The sequence below is a fragment of the Dryobates pubescens genome, chromosome 11 (genome assembly GCF_014839835.1).
Source record: "Dryobates pubescens isolate bDryPub1 chromosome 11, bDryPub1.pri, whole genome shotgun sequence".
NCBI classification, from domain to species: Eukaryota; Metazoa; Chordata; class Aves; order Piciformes; family Picidae; genus Dryobates; species Dryobates pubescens.
Genome location: NC_071622.1, coordinates 3663029 through 3690000, shown reverse-complemented (window position 1 = coordinate 3690000; position 26972 = coordinate 3663029). Strand labels below are relative to the sequence as shown.

General features: G+C 37.3%; 1 protein-coding gene across 1 annotated transcript in view; it reads right to left on the bottom strand.

Annotated features, from left to right (window-relative positions):
• Window positions 1–26972, bottom strand: part of FAF1 (Fas associated factor 1) — a 180061-nt gene that overhangs the window by 83848 nt on the left and 69241 nt on the right. Inside the window, exon 8 of the mRNA XM_009909019.2 lies at window positions 3150–3236. Within this exon, the coding sequence (XP_009907321.2) occupies window positions 3150–3236 (87 nt within the window). The remainder of the gene's footprint in view (window positions 1–3149; window positions 3237–26972) is intronic.

The following is a 26972-nucleotide window of genomic DNA, read 5'->3' as shown; positions in this document are numbered from 1 at the left end:
ACAGAAAAAAGCTTTAGCTTTAATAGAGAGAACAAAAGCAGCACAGAAGCAACCTCTCTGCTTCTTCTCATCAGAAGAATCAGGGACAAAAACTCATCCTCCCAAAATGAAATCAAAACCCAGTGACCTCACGAGCTAAAAAAGGTTTACCTTGAACATACATATGTAAAGCTAATACCTCAAAAGTAATCTGTACTACAATAAAATCACAATGCTTCCATGTAACAACTGTAACACCACCTAAGACTGACCTCAGATATTTTTTTGTTAATGGACACTTATTTATATAGGTTGCTCACTGCACTTGGCAATACCAGTAATTACTGGTGGAAGTTTAGAAGTGGAAGTTTAGAAGTTCAGCCATTACAGCAAAGAGAAATGGAATGCAGGCACGGTTCTCATTTTACAAGCTCTAGAATGTTAAGGTTGTCACAAAATGCAAAATAAAATTTGAGAACAAATTGTGAATTTATTTAAAGCAGATATTTGTTTTCCTAGGGTAGGTTTTAAGACTTCACTACATCAGTGGATGATATACACACAAAAATAGATAAATTAAGCCTTTACTGTAATTAAAGTTTCAGTTTTACTCATGTAAACATATTAAGGAAAAAAAAAGATTTAAAATTCATACATCTACTTTGTTTGAACTTTAATGAGCAGAAGAGAGATAATTTGTGGCACTGAAAATTACTTGGGCACAATAAAAGCTAAAAACACGACCTTGACGAACGGTGAAATAGGATTTCCACAGACTCTATATATGACTTGCTCCCCACAATCAAATCGACACAGCATGAAAACATTCTCCTGTGTGGAGGTTTTGATACCCATTTCCCTAGTGCAAGTGTGCAAAAGGACCTGAAAGAGTTATTGACAATTCATACAGTATCCCATCTTTCATTAGATACTACAAGCAGAGAACATATCTTAACTCTGAGGGGAAATGAAGCAACAATGTTTTAAATGGCTATTGACTCCACTAAATTTCCAGATAATGTCAGAAGACTGTAGTCTGTCAGGTTCATAAGAGACTCAAGATGATACAGGAATCCAATTATGCCAAGTCTATTTAGTTGTCCTGTTTGCTAAGCCAAAGGTTAACGAGAACTGCACTGAAAAAGCCTCCTGTGGTATTACAAAGTATTTCTTATGCTGCATAACATGGAAATGAAAAAGTATTTTAATCAAGTCTCTCTTTAACTCTTTAATTGCAATACAGTACTACTACCCAATACAGCAAGATAAAAGAAACTCATAACAGAAAAAGTGATTTTAAAAATTTGCCATCCTGACTAATTGCTAAATTACTGAATATCTCTAATTTGCAAAGGAAAAAAAATAACGTTTAGATCACAGACCCATAGACAGTCATTGATGACATGAAATCTTTATAAATACTTAGCTATGGCCTCTAATTTTAGACAGAAATTAATTATATTTTTGTTGGTAACACATTCAAATCTGTTTACACAGCTGACAAGTCTCAGCTGCACCAGACTCGAGCAGTGAGCTTTGAGGACTCTCTTGCTTTGGAGCAGATGACTCAACAGTCACCAGTTTCATTAAAGATGAAAAGGGGAAAAATTCACCTGCAACAATGTCACTTGTAAAAACAGACTTAAAACAGATTTATGAGTTTTACATATGTGAGGTATTCTATTCAAAAGACAGGGAGGAAAAAGGGCCGGGGGGGTAGCGGGGGGGGGGGGGAAGGCAAATCTAACAGCTGTGGGAAAACGGATTAGAAGTGTTGAGTTTCCAATTCTTTCTTGGGCTATATAAATAAATAAAACGTTAAAATGGATCCAGATTTCAAAGCCTGTAATTACCACATGACACCATGCTGTTATTTCAGAACTTGCATCTATCGTCTCAGATACGCTCCTGAATACAGGGAGCAGAGATTTACCCACCTCTCTCAAATTCAACTACTGTTGCTGCAAACACTACCACAGACATATTTTACAAGTGTATTAGAAAGTCAGTCTGTGCTTGCCTTTGGTTTTGGGGTTTTTTTTTGGTTGGTTTTTTTTTAAATGATTGGCATAAATGCTTTACCCAGAGCAAAAAAGCAGCAGTCTTATCATACAAACAGCAAATCTCCCTTGACAAGAAGAGAGGAGTAACAGAAAAGTTAATGGATTGAAGATAATGGTAATATGTAGGCAAATCAAATCCAAATTATTTTTTCATTTTGTAGACTGTTCAGGTTTAATGACTGACTTGATAAAAATTGAAACACTTTTGGTTGGTAGGTTTGGTTTTCATCAGGTCACAAATCCTACATACAACATAACTACATAATTCTATTTCTGGCTTTTGGGGGGTTTCAGTTGGTTGGTCTGTTTTACATAAAGGTGGTTCCTCTAGCTGGCACTGGGAACATATTACCAGAAGCAAATGATATGAGCAAAACTGAAACATATGCTGCAAAATATACTATGGGGACAACCATGCAAGGAAGCAAGTTGAATATTTAATGGAGTTCTGCAATCAAGTCCCACAATTTCACAAATTTGTCAGCAATTCAATTAGTTGATTCTGTTCACCAGAGGTTCATATTGATCCCCACTAAGATTCCCCTCCAATTCTAAACAATGTAACTTCTAAAACCTGTAACATACATTTGAAAATGGAATACATATGCTCTATACATAATAATTACTATTTCAAAATGTGATCTTGCAAGCATCCACAAATTTTTACTGGTCCAGCAGGGATCAAAGTAGACACTTTAAAAGAAAGTGAAGCTCTCCAGTGCTTTCATGAGGAACATCCCCTGCTTAAAGCCAGAGACAGGCTGAGTATAAAGATCTAGACCTGCACTCAGAATACATGTAAAATGCAGGACATTTTTCCTGCAGTTCAATCACTGCAATAGAATTCTTCAGCCTCCAAAATGTTGTGCAGCTTCACTTCAATCCAGGAACATGCCATTTTCTCATCTAAAACACGCACTGAATTTACTACACGTGAATAAGTTCCACGTGCTTCAGTAATGCAATACTTTGGGATTTGTATCTTTCAGGATAAAGCCCTGAAGAATGTGTAACGTTAAAGTTACTGCAAATGGTGATTCTGATCAAAAGCCCAAGTAAAATCAGCCATTTGTAGGAAGATGTGGAACGAGAAGCAAAGCTACTTACTGAGTCATCTGTGGCTGAAGGAGGCCAGCCTTCCCATAACTGGTGACGGACAGGGATACTAGTTAGGTCATACACATTCCGTTTTACCTGGTAAAAGTGAAAAGGAAAAGAAACTTACAACTTATTCTAACAAAAGCAAGACAGGTATATTGAATCATTTTCCTCAGAACCTCCAGATTTATTTTTGCTTGGTTTTTTAATAATTATTGTAAACCAGGATCCTCCAGCACTCAAAGATTCAGATTTGTTCCATGGGCTTACGCACAAATATGCCAGAAAAAACTGAAAAGAAAACCTATGTTAAAAGGAAAAAAAAAAAAAGAAGTTAAAAACTATAAATTATCACTCACAAAGATTCATTGCTGAGCATCATAAATATGTTCAACAATTCATGATACACATCTTTTGCTGTAAAAATCATTACAAAGTAATAGAATAGAATAGAATAGAATAGAATAGAATAGAATAGAATAGAATAGAATAGAATAGAATAGAATAGAATAGAATAGAATAGAATTAACCAGGTTGGAAGAGACCTTCGAGATCATCATGTCCAACCTATCATCCAACACCACCTAATCAACTAAACCATACAACCAAGCATCCTGTCAAGCCTCGCCCTGAACACCCCCAGCGACGGCGACCCCACCACCTCCTCAGGCAGCCCATTCCAGTGGGCAATCACTCTCTCTGTGTAAAACTTCCTCCTAACCTCCAGCCTAAACCTCCCCTGACGCAGCCTGAGACTGTGTCCTCTTGTTCTGGTACTGCTTGCCTGGCAGAAGAGACCAACCTCCGAACAAACCAAATGGAAGCAGAAGGTAAGAACAAAAAAGGCTACAGGTTTTGCTAGATGTGTATTCTGTTTCACCCAAGAAATTCAGGTTCCTGCTGCACCTATTGCTGTAAGAAACACAACTAGTTTTGCATAGGGTTCTCAAATGGGATTAGAAAATAAAAGAGCATATTAATAATGAAAATATGAATTAATAAGCATCTTTCCAATGAAGCAGGCAAAATGCAAACAAAGTTAATTTTTACATTGACTCTTGTGATATTAAAACACAAGTCGCTACCATGAATCGTCTCACATGACAGCTGTCAAGAGGAAGAGAAGGGGAAAGAAGAAAATTTGAAAACTCCAAATACAGGAGGAAAACCGCAAAATATAAGACTTACAAAACTCTTTCCACAAAAACATGAACACAGATTAAAAAAAAAGCTGGCATTTTTTATAAGAGATTTTGTGATAAACCATTATTTCAATCACAAAAAGATGCATTTTTTTATTTGGGACAGGCAATGACATCTCAAATGCTCAATAATATCTTACAACTGAATGTAAAGACTGCACAAAGAACCAGCACATGTAAATATTGCCAGGCTGGGCTAGAGCTGTGATCACTAAAACCTCTACAGCTGGCTTTTGATTTCTCTTCTGTAAAACTGCTATATGGAAATACAAGGTCCTCACGTATCTTCACAGCTCTGTTTTAGCTTCCCAGTACAGATCTCCTCAATCCATATTATATCAGAAAAAAACCCTCAAAGAGATAAAAGTGAAGTTTGATACATTTAACCCATATTTCATATGACTACTCACTAGACAGAGTATCTGAGGAAGTCAAAAGTTCTGCATCTTGTGCCCAGCTCTGAGGGGCTGCGCAGCCTACTGCTAACAGAGACGAGATGCAGTGTTTGACATATTAAGCCAAAAAATATTAAGGCAGATGGATAAGGTTTGGCTTCAAAGCAAATGCACAGACTACTCCAAAAACCTTTCTCTAAGGCCTAACACAATCCATATATTTGAAGTTTTCATATCCAAGAAATTAACTAGACAACTCTAAATTACCACTCTTAGGAAGATGATGCAATAAACAAAGTGATCCACTAGACAGGCATTTTGTATAATTACTTGCCAGAGCTTCATCACTGAAACACAGTTGAGATTTGAATACACAGTAAGGTACTATAGCACTATAAACATATGGAATGTGCACATGTTCTCTCAAAATTTGTAATTTGTTTTTAGTACAGAATGTATATGCAACATCTGGCAGTAGATATTAATCTGAACGATGTGTTTGCGTAATGAAATATCACCAAAACTCTCTTTATCTGGATCATCTTTAGAGATAAAAGCTGCATGGACTCTCACTTTCCAATCTGCCCATAGTTCAAGCACATTAATACATGGATGAAGGACACACGTACAGACATTAAGCAGTGAAAGAACTGTTCTAATCATTGTAAATATCCTAAGGGAATGAGGGAGGAGGCAGGGATTTCCGCACATACATTTGCTCGCAAATGTTGATTTGGGCAACATTCTTTGAATGATTTGATGGCACTGCTGCATGAGTTTGCCAACAAACAAGTATGACTGAGAAAATTCAGGGCATACAGAGAACAAACGGAAAGTGCAGTGCTCTTACAGTATTGCCAAGTGACAGATTCTCTATTCAATGACTGTTACTTATTCTTACTACTTTTAGTAGCAGTAGTGGTAGCAGTATTTCATACTAATAAAGCGTCCCTTCATAAGACCAGTGAAGAACTGCCTCACACTTCTGGATAAAGTTAATACACAGGCTATGCAGATAACAACTTTAACACAATCTGTTTAAAGCTTTATAAACATAAATATTCTACACACATTATCCAAGAGTAAGACACATTACTTCAAACTCTTGAGTCTACAACTCACTAAAGGATGAAAGGATGACCATGTGGGTTCCTTATCTAGTACATGTATCTAGGTTGGATTTTCAGCTCAACTTTATATCCAAAGTACGTTTTAGAACCATTAGGGAAGATCTTCCTTTTTCTTCCCACCCCCACCCCCCCCTTTTTTTTTTAAAGCTACTAAATTACTTGTACACCAAATAAGCTTTTTGTTAATACTGGTTTTCCTCAGGAGTTTTTGCAAGGAGACTTGATCTGGTAACTACATATCAATAAAGGTACAACTATATTTTAATTCAAAAAGCTAAACTAAGAATACTGTTTTGGTTTAGACAAGAGTACTGAAACATATATTAGCAATTAAACTGGACTTCATATTACTGCATCCTCATATTTAAGTATGCTGTCATGCTTCAAAATAAACCAACCAACCAACCAACCAACCACAAAAGTCCCCCAAACAAACTAAAATAAAAACAAAGAAAGCCCCTCCAACTTCAAGACTGGTTTAAATTAATTTCAAATATATATATGGAGAGAGAATATGTTGGGTTTTATATGTCCATATATACACACACACACTCCTGCAAAAAATGGAATTATGGAAGACTGAACTCTATAGAGCTTGGTATATGATCTCATTCCTACTGTTCAAAACAAACAGCCTTTCTTCACTGCTGCTTAACAAGAAGGTAGCCTGCTGTGCAGTGTTAGTTTCGCAGCAGTATCAAGGTACAGAGGTGTCATTACTCTGTACTGACCCCACAACAGCCCATCAAAATGTAACAATACTGATCCCTGAGCACAAGGACACAGTTCTAGGCATTTTAGTTTCCTTCCATTAAAAATCAGGTCAAAGGATCTCTCTGAGTTAACTACACTCTAGTGACACACCAAAAAAATTCTTAGCAATATTATTTTGACAATATAAAACTCTACAATGAGCTATTTTCAAATAGCAAGTAAAACTTATTTACAGAAGCCTGGGATCAATAGAACTACATAATGTTGTCTTCAAAAAGCCTTCAGAAGTAAAAATAAATAACTCAGAAGTCACATTCCTCAAATTCCCCTTTAATTCCAAAGTACAACAGAAAGGCATTATGAAAAAAACAGTATTTCCCTTCTTTCATTAACTCATCTGTAACTGCACTGAATTCAATAACATTCCTCTGCTATTCTAAGCTTGAAAGGCATGCTCGGGGTAAAGTGTTATGTTGGTATAAAGCACAATGCCAGACTGATGTGCTGGACAAAAGTGATCAAAGTTGAAGTAATTTTAGCCAACGCACAAGTATTCTGCTGCATTATTCGACCAGAATGACATCTGTTGAGCAACTCGTCGCAGAATAAACTTGTTGTTATAGACAGGCCTGGTTGGGTAAAGGACCATGTAAGACTTATTAGAGTAATGTTTGATTAAATAAACTGTTCAAGATCATAACTGGATGTGGAATTCATGCCAAAGTAGTCCTCTTCCAAACAACAAGCCACAATCAGTTATTTAAGATAAAATCAGCTTGCTTTTAAACAACTATTTAATTTTGGGGCTGTTTCAATGGTATTAAGAAAGCAGAGCACACAAATGGTTTAGGAATATTTACCAGTCAAGTACAGAAAACCTCTTTTCTTAACTGACTTAATTTCAGTTTAAAGTTAAACATTCTGTAAGGGGGGAAGGGGGAAGTGCTAAAGATTGGTATAAAGCAGAACTAGAAACTGCTTCTTCACTAGGCCAGTGAAATAAAAACCTATGGTCACACTCTTCATGCAACTGAATCAAGTCAGCAAGGGTTAAGTGCAAGAAATCTGCTCCAAGGCTTTTATTTATGAATTTACATGATATTGATAGAAGGACTGAAATCTTTATGAATTTGTTTAAAGCAAACTCTAACTTCTACTGCCATCCACTGAGCTACATTTATTGGCAAACTTTTTGGTCCCCCACCTTTGATCAGCTCGAAATACTAATTGGTGGTATTGTCTTTGTGCAGCCCTGATTTTCTTTTCATAATGTTCAGATGCCATGGTGACTGGCACATTACTATGGCAGCCACCTTCTGGATTATCATCCCCAGAACATACAAGATCATTTAAAAGAAATTAATGGGGCTTCCATTTGATTCCACAACTCAGCTGTGAACAGTATCAATACAACCATATAAAGCAAAACTTCAGATGCAATTACACTTGGAAAAATTGTGTGTAATTCCTGCAGTATGCCCTCCCTTGCAGCTATACACTGATGCCGGAGAAGTACGTGAAGTTTTCCCCTCAGCTTATTTCAATGGGTGTTAGAAGAGAGTTAAAATATAAACCAACTTCAAATATTGTAAGAAAATCCCTATGCCAAAGTAGTCAATGCACTGGGAAGCCCTCTCAGATACAGGCAGTCTTACTTTATCTTGCACTGTTTTTTGAAGTGGATTAGCATGTTGCTTAAATAAGAAGGCTAACCACAAAAGATCTAAGTTGTTTGCAGTTATGAAGTTGATCCAACATTCATAACCCTTCCACATGAACATTAGTAAGGAGAAGACTACGTAAAATGCATCACAGGGCAAGAAGTCTGTACCAGGTAATGCGATGACGACGACGACCATCTGGTGGTTTCACTCGCCAGGAGTAAGCAGCTATTTCCTTATTTCTGAATTAGGGGGGGAAAAAATGATACCTAGTGTCCAAAAGCACAACAACATTCTGCACCTACTGAATTGTTAATATAATTTAAATATTATGCTGAATCACCAACAAACTGTCGTGCCTGAATCTGTATCTTTGAATCACAACAAATCACAACAAAGTTTAACAGTCCTTTCCCTCCGGCTGCTTTCTGCTTTTGCAGGTACAAAGTTAATTTAAATAATGTAGATAATGAACTTTTGTTAGTCTTATTATTAAATATAATTTATGCAAAGCTGTAAATTGGCTGAGATGCTAAAGACTGTTCCAGGCACATAAGCAGCATGAAAGACAGTGCAAAAATGAGTGCATGAAAGGCAGACAAAAGGAGCAATAAAGTCAGAGGACTGTGAGGAATGTGGAATGTGAGTTGGGGGATGCAGGGAAATGAGATCAGATGCAGACAGAGCAAGGTTGCATGGGGCACTGATAGCAAAGCCAGAATCTTGACTTTGACATTTTAGCAGAGAAGAAGCCAAGACAAGCAAGTAAAATTTTCTGGAGACAGTAATGACATGGAAGGGGCAACGACAGAAAGAAACACAGAGTAAGCAAAAGCATTTTGGAGAGGAAAGATGGGAAGGAGGTAAAACCACCCAACAGACAAACAGCAAAGAGCACTGGGAATCTGACTATGGGTGACATAAAAGGGTCATTTTAGCTAACTATGGATGGACAAGAACTGTTAAAAACAAAGAGGTGCAAAACTAGGAAAAAAAAAATCACTCTGCCACAGCCTACTGTGATAGCTTTGGCCCACACTAGCAATGAAGATACAGGACAGAAACAGAAGTAGTTGGGAGAGAAAATTAGAAACAAAAATAAGTGATCCATATTTAATATTGTCCCATAAAGAAGAGAAAATATTTTGTCTTTTCTCAGGAAAAGGCTATCAGCAGTCAATGAGAAACTGATTTTTTTAAACTTTAAAAAGAGATACTAGCAGTAATTTTAGAGGCAGCAATCCACAAGCAGGACACATTTGTATATAACAAGGTACGGTATGAACAGTGACTAACATTAGCACCCAAACCAGAACACACAGGCCACTTCATGCAAGATTCCTTTGAGGGGAATGGTCCAAGTCTGCTCCACTTACAGTTTTGTTTGCCTTTCTCTAACACCAGTACACAAGATAATAAATTATATTTTAAAAAACCAAAGAACAAAGGTTATTTGAATCAGCAAATTTTAGTGTTGCCATTACTTTAGAAACAATAATGTCATTCTAAAGGTATCAACTGCTAACCAGCCTGTCCTGCCAGCAGCTGACTGAAGTTACAATTAGGGAATGCTTTCCATTAGTGAATTAAGATGTTAGAATCAGGCTATTTTTAAATAACAGTGTCTGCTTCTTCAGAATTTCATATCACTGAAACTCTCCAAGGAAGACTCGCTGTGCTAAAATAACTATTTATATTTGCACATATACTCAATTCACTCTGTTGCAATCTAAGGGGAAAAAAATGCACTTCCAGCCCCTCATGTCCAAGCTTACCAACCAAAAGACAGTTGTGATTCAATGCTGCTGTTAAATTCATAGGAACTCAAATGTGTGTTTTACTACAGTATGTTCTCCAATTAATTTTTTATTTCACAGCCCTCCTTTTAAATTACTTTCCACAATTATTAATACTTCCTTATCCTCCATTCATCGGACCTGGTATTTTAAAACTCTTTTAAACTAACCCTTCCTGGATGTTATTTGGCCTTTTTTTAATGGGTCTGCACCAAGTTAGTATCTTAACACCACAACCTACAATAAAACAGTCTACTGGGTAACATCAGTGTATTTTTTCATGCTAAAAGGAAATAGGAAAGAACATAAAAGCAATGCTTCAACTAAACTTTACTGCATCTTTTGTAACGTGAACTTCTGATTGCTTCAAGCAATATAGATCTAAACCTAAAACAGAATCTGAAAAGATGGATGTTCCAACCACATGAGGTGGGGTGCCCTCAAACATTTAGCAAGGTATTTTCTCAATATCAGTCTCCTGTCCAGACAAGGTTTGAGGTTCAAGAATTATTCTGAGCTCTCTTCAGGCTACTAGATCATACTTTTTGCCACTGCTTTGTATCTGTTCTTTTCCTGAGCTACAGCAAGTGGCAGATGTATAACCACTATATTCTATTTTATTATTTACTAGATTCAATTCCATACACAACTGTTTCACTGCCTTTAAAATCTTTTAATTCTTGAGGTCTCAGTTTTCATGAACACTTTAATTCCATGGAGTAAAGAAATTCTCTGCTGATCTCCATCTTTAATTGCCTAAAATTATCTATCATCCTAGAAGAATGTTATTGCTAAATGCAGGTTACATGCAGGTTCTCCTGAACTTGAAGCAGAAGTTACTGACTGCTGCTATATGGCCTGCACTGCACACAGGTTCAGCCTCCATAATTATTATTATTCATTGCTTTAGTGCCTAGGAGACCTAATTGTGATAATCCCCTCTCTGAACTTCAAACCACACGACCCTTTGAATTTTTTAATAGAAGGTTAAAAGAAGAAACAAATTCCTATAGAAGAAAAAGGGAAAACATATTCTTAAGATATTGAGGCAAGAGACAGGAGTATATAAAAAAAAGGGGGGGGGGGGAAGAAAAAAAAAGATCATTTTATCAGCACACAAGCATGAGGTGAAATAGGGTATAAAAGAATTGGGAGTGTGAGCTAGCTGTGACATTAGAGACTGAAAGGAAGATGTGATTAGGGTTAAAAGAGATCAAACAACAAAGACTTACTGCCAAAACAATTTTACAAATTTATTTGAAAATACCTGAAAGACTTCAACTAACAAAATAAAACTGATGATAATACTTGAAGTTCTGCATTTGTTCGTTCTACAAGCAGTGCACTGACACAGAACAGATACATTCTGAAGTCCCAGTTTGTTTTTCTATTCAGTAGGAATGGTCATTTGAGACCAAAAAAAAAATTATATACTTAGTAATAAGCTAAAGGAAGCACGGTTCAGTGGGAACTTTTAACTAACCTTTATGCGCATTACAAAAGGCAAGAGGCAACTGCTACCAAGTCATCTATTACCAGATCACTATTGAGAGGCAACTAACTCTTTTAACAAAGCAACCAGTTGCAAAATAAAGGGTAAATACTGTTTGTTACATTGTTCCCCCAAGGAGGGATATTTATTTGCTGTACAAACCAGGAAAAAAAACCCCAAACACAACCCACCCCCACCAAGAAACCAACAGATAGTTAATTGCTATAGTCTCAATTCAATTCTCATTTTATGTCCTAAAACACTGATAAAATGAGAAACATCAGGTATTTCATTTCCATTAAAAATTAACATTTTAAGACATCTTTAAAAATAGGACAAACTCAGGAGGTCCATTACTCATACCAGATCCTGCATCTGGCAGACCTTCTTTTTATTATAGAAAATGCTACTTTTAGTTACCAGCTTCCAGAAGATTTCAGAGTGCCTCAACAGGGCATGGTAGGAAAACAACCTGAAATCCAGGGGGTTATTTTGGACTCTTCTGCACAGGCTATAACAGATCTGAAGTGAGACACACATACTAAGGAATAAGCAGGCTGAATTAGGGGGTCTCTAGGAAGAAACCAAGAAAGGTTTAAAAAAAACCAAAACAAAACCAGAAACACCAAAAACCACACCATACATCGGAACAGTTTAATTATTAAGATCAGTTCCATGATCTCTGGAACTGAGAAAAAAAAAGGCATGTGAAAACCACTAGTTGAAATAGCTTGTCTACTAACTGAACAGAAGGTAACAGGGTAACAGATTGTATTTGGACTAACCTGATGAAAGAGACAAGGAATTTCCATATGGATTGCACACTTAGTAGATTATCCTAGTAAGTTAACTCAGTAACTTGGAGAAAAATATACCTTAATACTTATTGATTATGAAGTTAAGGACATGACTGAGAGCAGTAACTTCAATGCAAGCTATTTAAAAGTGGTATGAAAACTAAGTTTAAACCACTAAACATACTTTCTGTCCATCACAACCTCTCTCAGACCTATTGGAGGCAGAAGCTACTACCACTACTGGCCAGCGGCAAAACACGAATAAAGGTTAGGAAGTAAGAAAAAAATCTGCATGGCAGTTACACAGGCTTGATCCCAGTTTGTCTCTATCACATGTACATATATTCAGCCTATAGTGCAAGCAGCTCCTGTCTTTCAAGCTGTTCCAATTCCATTGTCAGGAACTGGCACATGAACTCCTCAGCAAATAGTCTATCTTCTTTCTGCTTTCCTGTATCTTCTATTGGGGATGCTTTTTCTTTTTAAAGAACTAGATGACTTAATGAGCTAAAGCATATTGAGTATTTTGGATAAAGTCAGGTTCCTACTGATAAGGGCCTCAAAGATTATTTTTAGGGGTTTGAATTATCACTCAAAGAGTCAATGTGATCCTTGCAGTGGGAAGTAGAGCTGCTACATTTTCACAGCTGTCACATTCTCAACAGCAGAAAAAAATTAGACAAATTTATTTCAAGATAAACACTCTCATCTTCATTTCAAAAGAAACTAGTTTGCAATAGCCTAGGCATTGTAAATACATACATTGGCCTTTCATCACTTACCTAGCTGTGCATTTTCACAAGTCTCAAAAGTAATCAGTCATAACAATAAATGCTAAAGCAGATGGTCACTTTAAGAACTAATAAGGAGATGAATGGAAATTAGATTCCCCATTCTTACTGCATTTAATTATAGTAAAGAGCAACATTTGTCTTTTCACCAAAAAAATAAATAAAAAAGCTTTTCCCTCTTCCAACTTTCTTTTCATTTTGGTCCAACGAGAGACTAAATCCTGCTGCCCCTCACAAACCTCAGATCATTTACAAGGGTATATGCTCTTTAACATGTCATTGTCAGTATCTTCCTCCATTCCCACCCAAACAGGTTTCAAAATAAAAACCTGACTGTTGCAAAGTCTCAGAAAATCTGTAAGCTATATGCTTCAGACACAATCCTTCTTTTAAGCAATCAGCCTACCAATTTTAGTTTAAGAAACACAGCATCACAAGTACCTGCACTTTGTTGGGTGGTTTTTACTTGTCTGCATTCTAGACAATCGATAAAAGAATCCGTTGTGGAAGAGCATAGTCTACTGCTGCTACAGACAATATAAAATCTATTTGAAGTTTTGCACAATATTTGCAAGTTTAGCAGTTCAATCTATGAACCACAATTGTGCAGAGTTGTGCAGCACTTCCACGTAGAGAAGAAATCCTCTCATACTCTTCTAACCTCAGTATTTTACCTACTTCTTCCCACCACTTTTACCCTTAAAGATCACAACAAGCTTGCTGCTTAGTGAAGCCATAGCTAGGCACTCTCTGCAGCACTTTTATTCCCAGTGCCAACCCACAAGATGCAGCTAAAAAGGAACACGTGCCATTATATCTTCACCAATACTATACTGTGACAAGAAGACAAAGATACATTCCTGTATAGCTTGCAATAATTTGCAACCCCAATGGGCAGAAATACATGCAGAGTGCATGTCACTAAAGACTTGCTGGTATCTTTACCACACAAAAGCAAATAGAGGCTACCCAGAAACCCATCAATAACTCAGCTGTTGATTTGCTCAGTTCACCAAGGTTGTTGGTATCAGGTTGGTAAGACTTATCATACTCTTACATGCAAGAACTCAGCATGGAATCAATGCTGAATTAAACTGTGGTATCTTTCTCAGTCCTCTATGAATGTAAAAATCATTCTATGTGGTTGAGTTTGACTAGATAGTTTATTAACACTATTCTGAATTCAAGCCAAAATAAATTACAAGACCAGGTTTACTGAGCTGTTAGCATTCTACTTCCTCCATTTCATTTGCATGTCGACCAAGCTGCTACTTCTGTTGGGGTTTTTTCCTTTATATCAATATTCAGAAAGCTGAAGTTTATTTCTGCTTTAGGAATGGCTGTTAATTTCACAATAGGAAAGAAAATTATGCAGACAATCTGCACAGCATAATTTAGGACTACATGCACAGATCAGTTACAGATATAGTTACTAATATTGCTACACTTAAGGTAAATGCATGGAAGATGCCTGACTATACTATTAACAAGCAGCTCTCCTATATACATATACATTTTTTAAAAGAGAATTCAGCCTATTTAACAATTCATTAACAAAGCTATTCCTTAGCTCATCTCTGCCATAACCTGCTCTATTCAGAAACATATGGGAAAAGACATTAAATAACCAGTGAAAACCATGGACTTCTGGTATTAGTGCTACACATTGCATACCCCTATTCATTATTCCACCTCCCTTGTTTAATCTATCATTAAGACTCAGTGACCCTACACTAAATTTAAAGCAGATCCTTCCTTCCTCCCATGCCTAAATTCACATACTTTTCTAGTTGGGGATGCCCTCAAGTATTAGCCACTCTACAGGGTTTCTCTAATCTCAGGTCTGAACTATGTTGTGCTATAGAAGCAAGAAATTGCTGGTTTACATCTTTAACTATGGAATCTTCTACCCTCATTTACTTAATAAGATAGAGAAAATCTTTCATTTAGAACATAATTTAACATGTTAAAATAATTCTTTTCCTCTATATGATACAGAATAAAACTTATAAAGTATATTAAAGCACTGCCTCCCTGTACTTGTGTTCCAAACAATTTCATTAGAAGGAATTTGAAAGCTTGCAGAAGTTTACTGTCACATCTTAAGAGCGAGGTCTTTATGTGCACTCAAAGTCAATATGATATAGATTTCTAATAAACAAACAAACAAAAAAAAACCCAAAAACCAAGATGACAAAAATCAGATATTAGATTTACTTTTATTTTTCAATATAGGAACTACAAGTATATATAAAATATATTAAGACCTCTACCTCTTTCATTTCTTTTTATTGACACAGATTGCACTTTAACAGCAGTGGCAGTACAGATGAAAATAATATTAAGAGTTTCCTGAATAAAGGACAAGAATCCTTGTTCTTAACATCTGTACATATTTGTCAGCTATACCCCTGTCTTCCTCTTCCATGATAAGGTGAAAATTGATCTTCATCAGGGTATTAAAAAGTTAAAGATGGCAAGACTGTGAGTGATGCAGAGATTAAATTCTGTCAAGCTAACAAAACCAATCAGGCAAAGGCATAATCCAAAAAAGGGTTTTTATGTTTACTGAAAGAAGCCATAACATTTTGGTTTGGTTCCATGAAAAATGGTAAATTTAGCATATTTAAATATATTTAAACGCATTTCCTCAAAAAAAAAAAAAAAAACAGAATTGAAAACAAGTGCTGCAACCTGACCAAAACCCCTGATGTGCATTCTCTCTGGCTTTTATTTCTGTAATTTCTTTAAATCTCTCCCCAAAGAAGTCAACACTTGGTAGTGGCAGATGTACATGAGTCATACATATCTGTAGGATACAGAAAGATAAGGAAAGCAATAGTAAGGTTCAAGCTGCCAAAATCATTTTCCTGCATACAGGCTACAAAGGATTATTCCCATCTCCTGCTCTCCATTAGTAGCTATAAGACAACAGAAAAATATTAGGAAGAGTTAAACTAAGGTAAGAGCAACTCTGGAAAACCTGAAGTCCCATTTCTACACAGGTGCAGACACAGGAAGACAAAAGGAAAGCACTAGCAGAGAATAAAAATTAAAAACATATAGTGAAGTCTATAGATCTGGTACATAGAATAATTTGGAGAGGTCTCTATATAATTTTTATCTCCAATGAAGCAGTTTTCTTTACAAGCAGCAGTCCTTTCATGAAGAAAAGAAGTCATGTTTTGTACAACCTACCCTTTTTATCAATGGCATTCTGGTACACTCCTGCCAAAAGCTGCTTTACATGCTTGAAATGCAAGTATGACAGAAAAGCTGACCAAAACCAAAAAAAAAAAAGCCACAGAAGCCTACTAGAGAAAAGCATTTCTTGTAAGAGGGAAGCCTTATGAGAAAAGTTCCCAACTTCATTTTCAAGTTTTTCAAGATAGGGGATGAGTCCATTCATTCCTACTCTCTGCTGATTTCCAGGTTATTTAAACAACACTGCTATTTTAACTGGGAAGATAATCAACAAACCTCTCAGGACCTGTGTGAGAAAGCAACAAAACCTAGAGAATGGCAAGATCATTTAGAGTAACTTGTAAGGCAGAATTGTCAGCAAGTAGGTTAACTTAATAGTCACGGAAATAAACATGCTAAGGTCTCAGTTCTGCACCTTGTAGTTCAGACATTCATCCTGAATGGAATGAATGGAATATTCCTTCTGGACTGGCTTCCAGTATTGAACTGGTTAAATTAAAAAGTATCAACATCAAAATTATATTTCCCTTTAAAATTTCAGAATTTACATTAACAACAAAAAAGCTAAGAGGAGCAAGGAGTGCATACATGAGGCTCTCCCAAGGCACGAAGAATTTATTCACTGTCTCTTCAAGGGGTGCCACCTTGGAGAAACGTCTAGCTCAAGTAACCCAGAAACCACACAGTGCTGAAATCAAAAAGCTGTTTTACAAAGGCAAAGGTCAGTATTTCTTGAATATACACATTCACTAGTGTTTGGCCAAAACCCTACAAGGAGTTACCTCTTCAGTAGATCTCTATAAAACTTCCCATTCAAGTGCTGCAGAACAACAGAACAACAACAGAAACTTTACAGACCACTTCAGAAAAAAAGAGTCTGAAGCTGTTCTGGCAACTTTCATTGCTCTACTCTGCAACTTGTCATCTCACTGTAACAATTATTTGATTAAAGACCTAAGTTAATTATTTAAACATACATACTATTTTCTGTCCATTTTTCCATAGTAGCTCAACATGCAACTCTGTAAGAAAATAAGCAGTGAATCCTATTCAAAGAACAAAAAAAAAATCCCTTACACTGCAGGTTATGAAAAATTCAGCTACTAATTTCCCCAGAAGTACCTTCAATGCTGAGTCCCCATCAGAATTACTTTTTCTCTAAAATAAAGCTAGAAACTACGTATTACAAAACAATACTCGCAGATAATAAGTACTAAGATCAGAAAGGATCTATGCAGCTCAAATTAACACATTTCTACAAATCAAAGCAAAATTTATCTTCACTTTTGTTCCTGTTACAGAATTATCACCTCAACAGCCAATAAAAAGATCTAATGAGGTATTTCAGTATCTCCCAAAGAAATATTTTCAGCTTTGCTCTTCAAGTGTTTGAAAGGGGGGAAAGTAATGAATTTCTCCTGCACACTCTCTTTTATTATTCTGTTATAACAAGAAGAGAGTTGCATAGAGTTTATTTTTCACATACTTAAAATATTTTTTTCTCTCACTGCAACAATGGCAAAGGAAATCCCTGACCAGAAAGGACAGTTATTCATTCAACAGCAACAGAGAAGTTCGCTTTGAGCAGTAATCTTCCTTGTTTCTGCTAATGGATAATGAGCTGAGATGAGAAAGACTTAATGAGTAGCTAAGAAGTATCTGAGAGCTCTGCACTTCATGATGCAGGAAAGACTTCAGCATAGCTTGCAAATAAGTATCCATGAGAGACAAGGATCCAGACTTCTACCTAGTCATTCAGCTATATCTCATTGAGTCTCCTGGGCTAATTCTACTTGTTAGGACACCCACTAGTGGAGACAACATGCACCCTCTAACTCTGAAATTACCCACATATATCATGGGCTTCACTGATTCCAATGAGGAAGAAAAAAAATCTCTTAAAGTCCGTCAAGAATAAGCCAGGAATTTGAAGGACTTGGAGATTTTGTTGGTCATTCAGCCCCAGAAAGTACACCCTACATCTAAAATCGTTCCAAACAGGACATAATCACCTCTTTCATGATCTGTGTGAGAATGTTTCTAAGAAAATCAATTGGAGGCACATCCAAGGGATCAAGAATGTATGTAATAGGCAGGCTAATGTATGTAATAGGCAGGCTAAAGAGATGTAAGGTCTGGAATAGATTCAATAGCACTTTTTTGTAAAGAAATTGTTTCTGGAACTAGAACATCTGTCTTGAGTAACCACTACCTGGAAGGTACTGAGGATCCCCTCCAAGGTCTCATTTGTTCAAAATGTTCCAAATCAATCGAGCACATAACCTTGGGGCAGTCAAACAGATGCACCAGAAGGGAATGGGTCTTTCTGCAAGCCCAAATTCTACGAGAGAAGTCAAGTCTCTGAACATCCTTGTTAAGATGTGATCATCACCATGACACCGGGCTGTGTGAGGCTTCAGCACACACACTATCTACAGCAGATGAAAAACATGCTCTAGTTTGTGACTCTGCTTGTGAAAGCGAGCTGTCACCCCACCAATCATTAAAAAAGGACACAAAACCATGTATCCCTTCACATGAAGAGTGACTCCTGATAACAAATTTGGTGTTTCTAAGTAACACATGCATGAATAGCAGTCCTGCTATTGGTAAGAAATGAGCTGCAATGTACAGACAGCAATATGTCACGGACTGAGCTCCTTGAGCAGAGAAAGCAGCTCAGTGACATCAAAACTCCCCACGTGAATGTGACTATAAAAGCATTCAGCCAACCTATTTTAAAGACAGGTATTCTCCTCTTGTATTCATTTTAGATATTTGGAATACTTTCTGTAAAATCCTCTTCCTTTGAAACAAGAGGCCATTATTACAGCCCAATGGATTAGAAGACCCAGAAAAGGCTTGCCTGCAGATGTCTTGTAAAAGCAAATTCCTGAAAAGCAGCGGGGAAAAGGATTGCAGGGATGGCAAAAAGCCAACAAAAAGCTAAGAGCTGCTGGTAATGGTGTCAGAGAGATAAGCATTTTGAATTTTAGATCCAGACCAGAAAAAAAGTGTGCAAGTTGTCACCAAAGCTATGGAGAAAAACGTACAGATCAGACTGGAGGGGAAATAGGTCTCTCCTTTCCAAAATCCTCAAAAGTATTTTGAAAGTAGAGATTGAGATGTCACATATGGAATATAGGTCCATCTGTGGTGACTTTGGTAGTGATGATATCCTGAGGACTCTATCATGGTTTGCAAGGAAGCCATATAAAGGCATCTGCAGTTCATTCTGTTGTGTACCTTTGACCTTACAGAATACAGAATTAACCAAGTTGGAACATACTTTTGAGATCAAGTCCAACCTATCACCAACACCACCTAATCAACTAAACCATGGCACTAAGTGCCTCATCCAGGTTCTTTTTAAACACCTCCAGGGATGGTGACTCTATCATGTCCCTGGGCAGCCCATTCCAATGGCCAATCTCTCTTTCTGGGAAGAATTTCTTCCTAACATCCAGCCTAAGCCTCCCCTGGCACAGCTTGAGACTCTGTCCTCTTGTTCTGTCTTTGGTTGCCTGGGAGAAGAGACCAACCCCAACCTGGCCACAAACTCCCTTCAGGGAGTTATAGAGAGCAATAAGGTCTCCCCTGAGCCTCCTTTTCTCCAGGCTAAGCAACCCCAGCTCCCTCAGCCTCTCCTCAAAGGGCTTGTGCTCCAAACCCCTCACCAGCTCTGTTGCCCTTCTCTGGATACATTCCAGCATCTCAACATCGTTCTTAACCTTGTTGCAGACTAAAAGCATGGAATCAAACCATACTTTAGTCAAAGAAGTGAAATTTAGAAGATCATGTGCATAACTGGGGGGGGGGGGGGGGGGAGGGGTATATAGGTAAAGTCAGAAAACCAGGAGGCTTCTGTCCACCTCTCGACTTCTTCCAGATGTGATCTTTGGAAAAGGGTCACTAAAAGATAAGAATACAGAATGGAGATTTCCAGGATACATTCACATCACATTACCTTACAAGGACTTACAAATGCACACTAGACATTAGCCTCGGGAAGATGTACATCTAACCTGTAAGAAAACTCCAGTATCATCCAAACTGAACAGTAAACACGACAACCTCACACTTTCCTTTTTCAGTATCTGTCTCTGAATCAAAAGATCTTAAGGCATGTTTACTGTGCAGGAACAGAGAAGGATAGAAAAAGCACATTTCAGAATAAAAACTGTGTAGAAATACTTGCAAATTAAGCACCTCTTTTTACTTTCATCAGAGCTTTCCTTTTAAAAAAAGAATCAATAAAGCTTCGCAAGAGTAAACTGTGTGCGGTTACTCTTCCGGCATCAACCTCAGCGCCAATTAAATTCTGAATCTTTATTGTTTCTTGTTAGCTGCTAACCAGAACAAACACCGACTTTCTGAGATCCCAGGCTGAGACTTGCTGCAGCAACCATTAAAAAAAAAAAAAAAAGTATTCTTGTTTTGACTTGTCTGCTGGGCAAATTTGACATTGAAGCTACACAGCGGAAAATAAATACATAATACCAAGATGTTAATTTTACAGAAACACTTAACTTTTGTGACCACAATTAACACTTAGGAGGGGGAAAAAAGCCATTGACAGGTCTGCCTGGCTCCTGCTTCTCAGGTTCCCTTTCCAGAGGAGGCTGAGCTCCTGCAGAAGTCAGGTTGCAGCTGACCCCAGAGGCTGTCTTCAAAGCAGCACATGGGGAGGAAGAGGGGAGCAGGATGACAGGGAGTTAAATACAGCTATAAAATGACACTGACTTCCAGCTAGGATCCAAAACAGAAACCTAAGGGCAGGCAGCTGCTGAGAATTGCTCATCATCTTCTCCCACCCTCAAGCTCTGGGGTCACCTCTATGAGGGCAGAAGGACACAACTCCCAGAAGAACCTAACAGTTTTGCAGCAGCAACATCTTATCTGTGCAAACAGACAGGAAAGGCAGAGTCGGCCCCAAGTTTATGATGCTTCAAAGTATTTTTTTATTAAATCACCATAAAAATCAGCTGGTTTAAAGTGCACTTTGGGAATACAGCTACTTTTATTTGGCATGAACAGAGCTTCACATCTCTCTCCCTCCATTGCTTAAGATCACAGAACCGCTACAACACGGAACTCCTCCGAAGCACCTCTGACCTCATGACACAGTATTTTACTGAGGAACAGTGACACCACTGAACTAATGAAACAACTAAAGAACCTGAAATTACACAAGTCATCCTTTTAATGGTGGTAGAACACAGAGAGCACTTTTACACAAATTAAGTGAGAAAAAGGTTTAATTAATAATGAATATGATCTCTAAATTTTCTAGTCATTTCAGCTCTAACACAACATTCAAACTGCCAAGCAAAGCAGAGAGTACAATTGACTTCCCCCCTCCCCACACACCTTATTCCAGCTAAATTACACTAAGTTAGTCATGATTTTTAAATGGGAAAACAAAAAATACAAGGAATGGAGAAAAACCTTCCAAAAAAAAAATTAGTATGAGAAAAGCTTTTTGTCTATGAGATCAACCAAAGTCAAAGGACTCCTTCTGGCTAAGCACAAAAGTGATCTTGGAAAGAAATCCAGGAAGAGATCCTAAAAAGGGCATGCCACTTCTTTCTTTCTTTTATTTTTTTAACCTCATTGTTATAATAAAGGTAACACTGTTTTGTTACATGAAATTGAGATTGTAAAAGGTTCTCAAATCAAAGTCCTTATTTATACATTTGCAGAGGTGCTGGCTACTTCAGAGGGAAAGCTTTAAGCTCATTATACTAAGTCATTCGGAGCAGTGACAGAGGGCATGCTTACAGAGTTTACTGCATGGCACTATAGTACTTCATGATACTTTTTACTTTAAAACTGGTACAGCTGGTTTTAGTGCAGACTAACAAGTTTCTATTTGCTTGCACAGTGAAGGTGGGACTCTTGAGGGAAACCAAAGTTATGCCTTCTACCAGATGCACATATACAATTTACATCTATATACCTCTGTATGTAAATACATGGGACTTAATACAATTTATTTGTCATGTACTAACTAATACAGGTTAAAATTATTCATTTTATTCCACCAAGGACAACCTCACTTTGTTTTAACTTGATCTAATTCCTCCTCTATTTATGTGAAGCAGAACAAACTGCCCCCAAGATAAATAAGAATATTCACACAACAGTTAACGGTGGCTTAACTAAATCAGATTGGAGGACCACCTTTCTTTTAAAACTATGATGTGGCCTTGCATTGACCACTTCTAAGTTGGAAAACATTTTTAAGTCAGTCTCATATTCTTAAGGTTTGGGGTTTTTTTCCATCACCACAACTCAGAAACATCATCATAAAGTTGACAGAGAAGTTTTTAAATGTTCTGAGATTTGGCAGAGCAAAATGATAACCTCAAAAAACTCCAGCTAACTACTGCCCAAGCCCAGCCTTTTTCAAGGATGAAGCTGCCTACCAAACCTTAATAACGAAGTAATAAATCCCTTTGAATCAATACATTTAGAACACTAATTCGAGATGATTAAAGCAGCAGATAACGTTAAGAATTAAAATGCAGAGCACAGAATATGTAAACATCAAACACAAAATATTATTAATTGTTATATACTTCTCATGTATTTGCACTACACACATATTTCAAATGCAAATATTAATTTGGAGAGAAATACCTACTGTATATGCACACACTGAAACAGTTTGCTCAGCTATACTGCATCAATGGTTATTTGACAAGTTATAGCATCACAAGCTGCTCATTTACATATTCAGCCATTCTCTCTGTATTTTCCCCTGTGAAGATGTTAATAAAACAACTGTTTTACAGAGCCGTACTAACAGCTCCTCCCCTGAACCACAAGGATACTCATAGTTATGCAAATGGATTGGATAAAGTATACACCCACAAACAGAGACCAAAATTGCAAAAACACTAATTTTCTAAATCCTAGGGAAGTGTAATTTTTATTGAACTATGGAAGTTAACACCTAGAATAACAATTTAGTTGCTGGGGGGGAAGGGGGGGAACCCTTCTGTTTGATATTCATATAATAATCAATGAAAATTCAGTCTCTGAAAAGCTAATGTGCAAGCACTGTACTCGGTAATCTTCTTCCACATGGGGTCTGTTTTCAAGTGTAATTCAACATGCTTAACGCTCTGCATTGCAGAAAAGACGAAGAGCATCATGATTTAAAAGTTCCTATTCTTCAGTTTGTTTTTCTGCATTGTTAAGGAGGAAACAATGCTTTTATAAAAGTTGGGTCAGAGAAACCACACTCATCTTCTAAAGAGAAGCAGCAACGAAGAAATTCTTGCAAGTTCTTCATTAAGAACTGCAAAGGAGTTAATAAGCCAGAAGATAAAGACAGAGAACAGAGCAAAAGGAAAGCATGTCTCTGGACTAACAAAGAATAAAAGAAGCAGAAGCAACAGATTCTCAAGAAGAGGAGCAAAAGGAAAAAAGGAAGACGTGGCTACCACACAAGCAAAACGACCTGCGGAGGTGAAAAGACAAATGGGTGACTGTTGAATTCTCGAAGTTAAAACTGCATAGTCTCAGATACAACCCAGAAACTGGTCTGAGGCAAAAGACACAAAAATTGGACCAAAACTGAATTTGCCATTCTCTTCTGATGCCAGTGTATTGGGACAACAGATGCTTATTTGACACTGCATGATAAAATTATCCTCTACTTCAAACAAGAAAAGTTTGCATTTATGTTTCAGAAGAAACATTTCATATCCAAGTCTTATTCTTCCACAGTTTAAACTCATCTTAAGGAAAAAAAAACGGGATGCTATTGTACTTGATAGGGAAAATTATACCTTTTTGGGTATTCAAAAGGCTTGTCTTACTGCTCACGTTGATTCCCTGCATGACTACTCTGCAGTGAGTTGAAAACACACAGGAGCTGCACTTTTCACTTAATCTTTCATTTATTTATTCCCATTCAAGAACTCACCACCTGTTTTCAGAATTATTAAAACATGACACTGTTTCTGCTACAATGAAGAAGGTTTCCCAGTGGTGTAACATTTGAAAATACTGTTTTGCACCACGGGGCTGATGCAGATCCAGTCCTCATAGGATGGAATTAGGATCAAAATGAACCAGAAGATGCATAATGTTTACAGTTCAGCTACTAAGAAACATTCAATCCACGCAGGCAGACTAGAAATGGTTGTTAATAGAAAGTCAGAAACAAAACAGCCTGGATGTTAGATCCTCACCACCGTTTCCTATGTAGACCTCCTATTGCACTGACCTGTCTGCCAATGCAGACATAGCTAGGAACTACAACTTAGTGTTCTGTGGAAAGATTTAAGGAGAAAAGACAATTGAAGTTTCATCTGGCAATTAAAGTTTCATCTCAGCCTACTACTCTCAGTTCATCAAAAAATAAACTTTAATCCCACCCAGACCTCACAGAATGCTGTAGAGAACTTTCATATTTTTCATTGGTCTCGTAAGACCCAACCTCGAAATACTAATGTGGACCCACCTGACTTGACTGTTTACCTCCTGTATCAGGGAGACAAGTTTCACTTTACTGCTCTGTACTACAAGAAAGTGTCTTTTTCCCACTGTTCTCTTGCTGCTTTTTGCAAACACCAGAGTTTCTCCATTTTGTTTGTCTTAGTCCTGGCCTAGGCTGCCCTGTGGTCATAGTTCTCAGCTGCAGTCTAGTCTTTTCTCTGCCAGTCCAATGTCAATGCAGAGAATAAAAAAGAGCCAAGACCTTTTAAGCAGAGCCCATGAAAGAGACTGTTAGTTATAGGTGAAATAGTCAACACACAAAACACTCCCCAGATTAATCCAAGCACTTCTTACACTCCCCACTTTTGAATTATTCAGGAATAAGTCCTTCTTGTCTTAAAAGAGGAACTTTTTGTGGCTAAGTGCAAATAGGAGCTTATGCAAGACACAGAGGGGAGATGCTGAACTGAAATTCAGCTTACAGGGACACAAACATAGCTCAAAATTTTCCCTAATTAAGAGCTACTTTTTAGAGTTTCCAAGTTCAGTAAAAGGCAGCCTGTCACCAGAAATGAGTAAAAGAGATCTGAGAATATTAAACTTTGTCTTTCTGCTTCTCCTGGAAGAATTTACAGAGATATTTGGGGTGCTGCATTCTGCTTAGATGCTGCGACTAACATGACTGACATGATGTCAGTTCTTAGGACTCAGGATTCCTTTTTCCATCTCTTTTTCTTGGAGCTGGATTAAGATATGTGACACCAGGCAGTCAGACTTTACTGTCATTTTATCACTATGTTCCCCCCAGAACACCGTGTTGCTGTTTTTCTTAGCATTTGCAACCAACAAGAGAAGTCAGAAGGCACTGCACTCATGTCCTGCTGTGAACATCATCCTCAAAAGGTCCTTAGAATGTTCAGGATCATCTGTTTGCTGACATAACATGCAAGTAACCACAAACTTCACTCAGGCTGACAGGATCTTGTGGCAGTTGCCCATCTCCTGAGAACTTAGTTTTCTGTTCTTTCTAAGTCTACTTTGCTCCTACAGCTTTGCCTAGCCATGATTTAAATATTTTGCCTCCACCATACCCAGTAGAGATTTAACCTGAGAAAAAGCTCTGCCCTGTTTTCAGTTACCTTTGTGTCCCTATGACTGTAGATATAGTCTCAACCAACCTGTGCCATGCCTACTGTGATGCTTCCCTAGTTGGAAACTTGGTGGTTTGGTTTTTGCATACATGAAATACGGAGTTTTACACTACAAGCTTATATCATTTCTCCTGTCCATCATCATCCCCCCACATATCTTCCAGCATTGCTGCTTTCAAAACAAGGCAAGAATAAGTTCACTTTGGTCTGCTAATCTAGGCAGGGAGAAATAAAGCAGATTCGAGGCTTGGTACAAACCCAAAAATTGTGATCAAACTATATAGTTAGTAAATTGTTTGTCTAAATCTTTCATGTATGATGAAAGATTATTATCGTAATTCATTAGCAAATTACAGACTTTGTAATGCAGGCAGTCACAAATTTGGCTTTGTATCAATCATTTTCGACCAGCTGGGTAGAAATTAACACAACTCTGGGATACATAAAATGAAGTGCTCTTTCATTTTTAATTTGCTGGAAACTTTGAAGGAAAGAAATGGAAGCTCCTTCAAAAAAAAAAAATAGATAAAAAAAAGTCACTTTCCCCTGATTTTTGTAAATCATTCAATTTCACTGTACGGATATAGGAGATACAAGCATAGGCACAGGCAGCATATGTAATTGAATACCACAGTAACTGCTCAAACAAAATAAATACAATTGTTTTTGAGGCAGTCATATGCATTAGTGATCACCAGACAAACTATTAAACAAACACTAAAGCTAATATCACAAGATACAATATTGTCCAAAATCCTGCTCCGAGCTTTTTCAGGCTTCCCAGATGACCTTTGTCCAAAATTGCTTGTTTTGATTGTGTCTACTTTGCCTAAGCTACAAGGCCATGTATAGTGACAGCTGCATTTGAGAGCAACTTAAAACAAATTTTATCTTAGTGGCACCTAATCCAGAGACTGGTACAAGCAGCATGGAAAAGTCAGTGTCAAAATTAAACAATGAAGGCTTTTCTAGGAACAGATGCTTTTTGCCTGCAGCTGTAAAAACCTCAAAACAATCCTATACCCCACTGTCTGGTCACGCAACTATC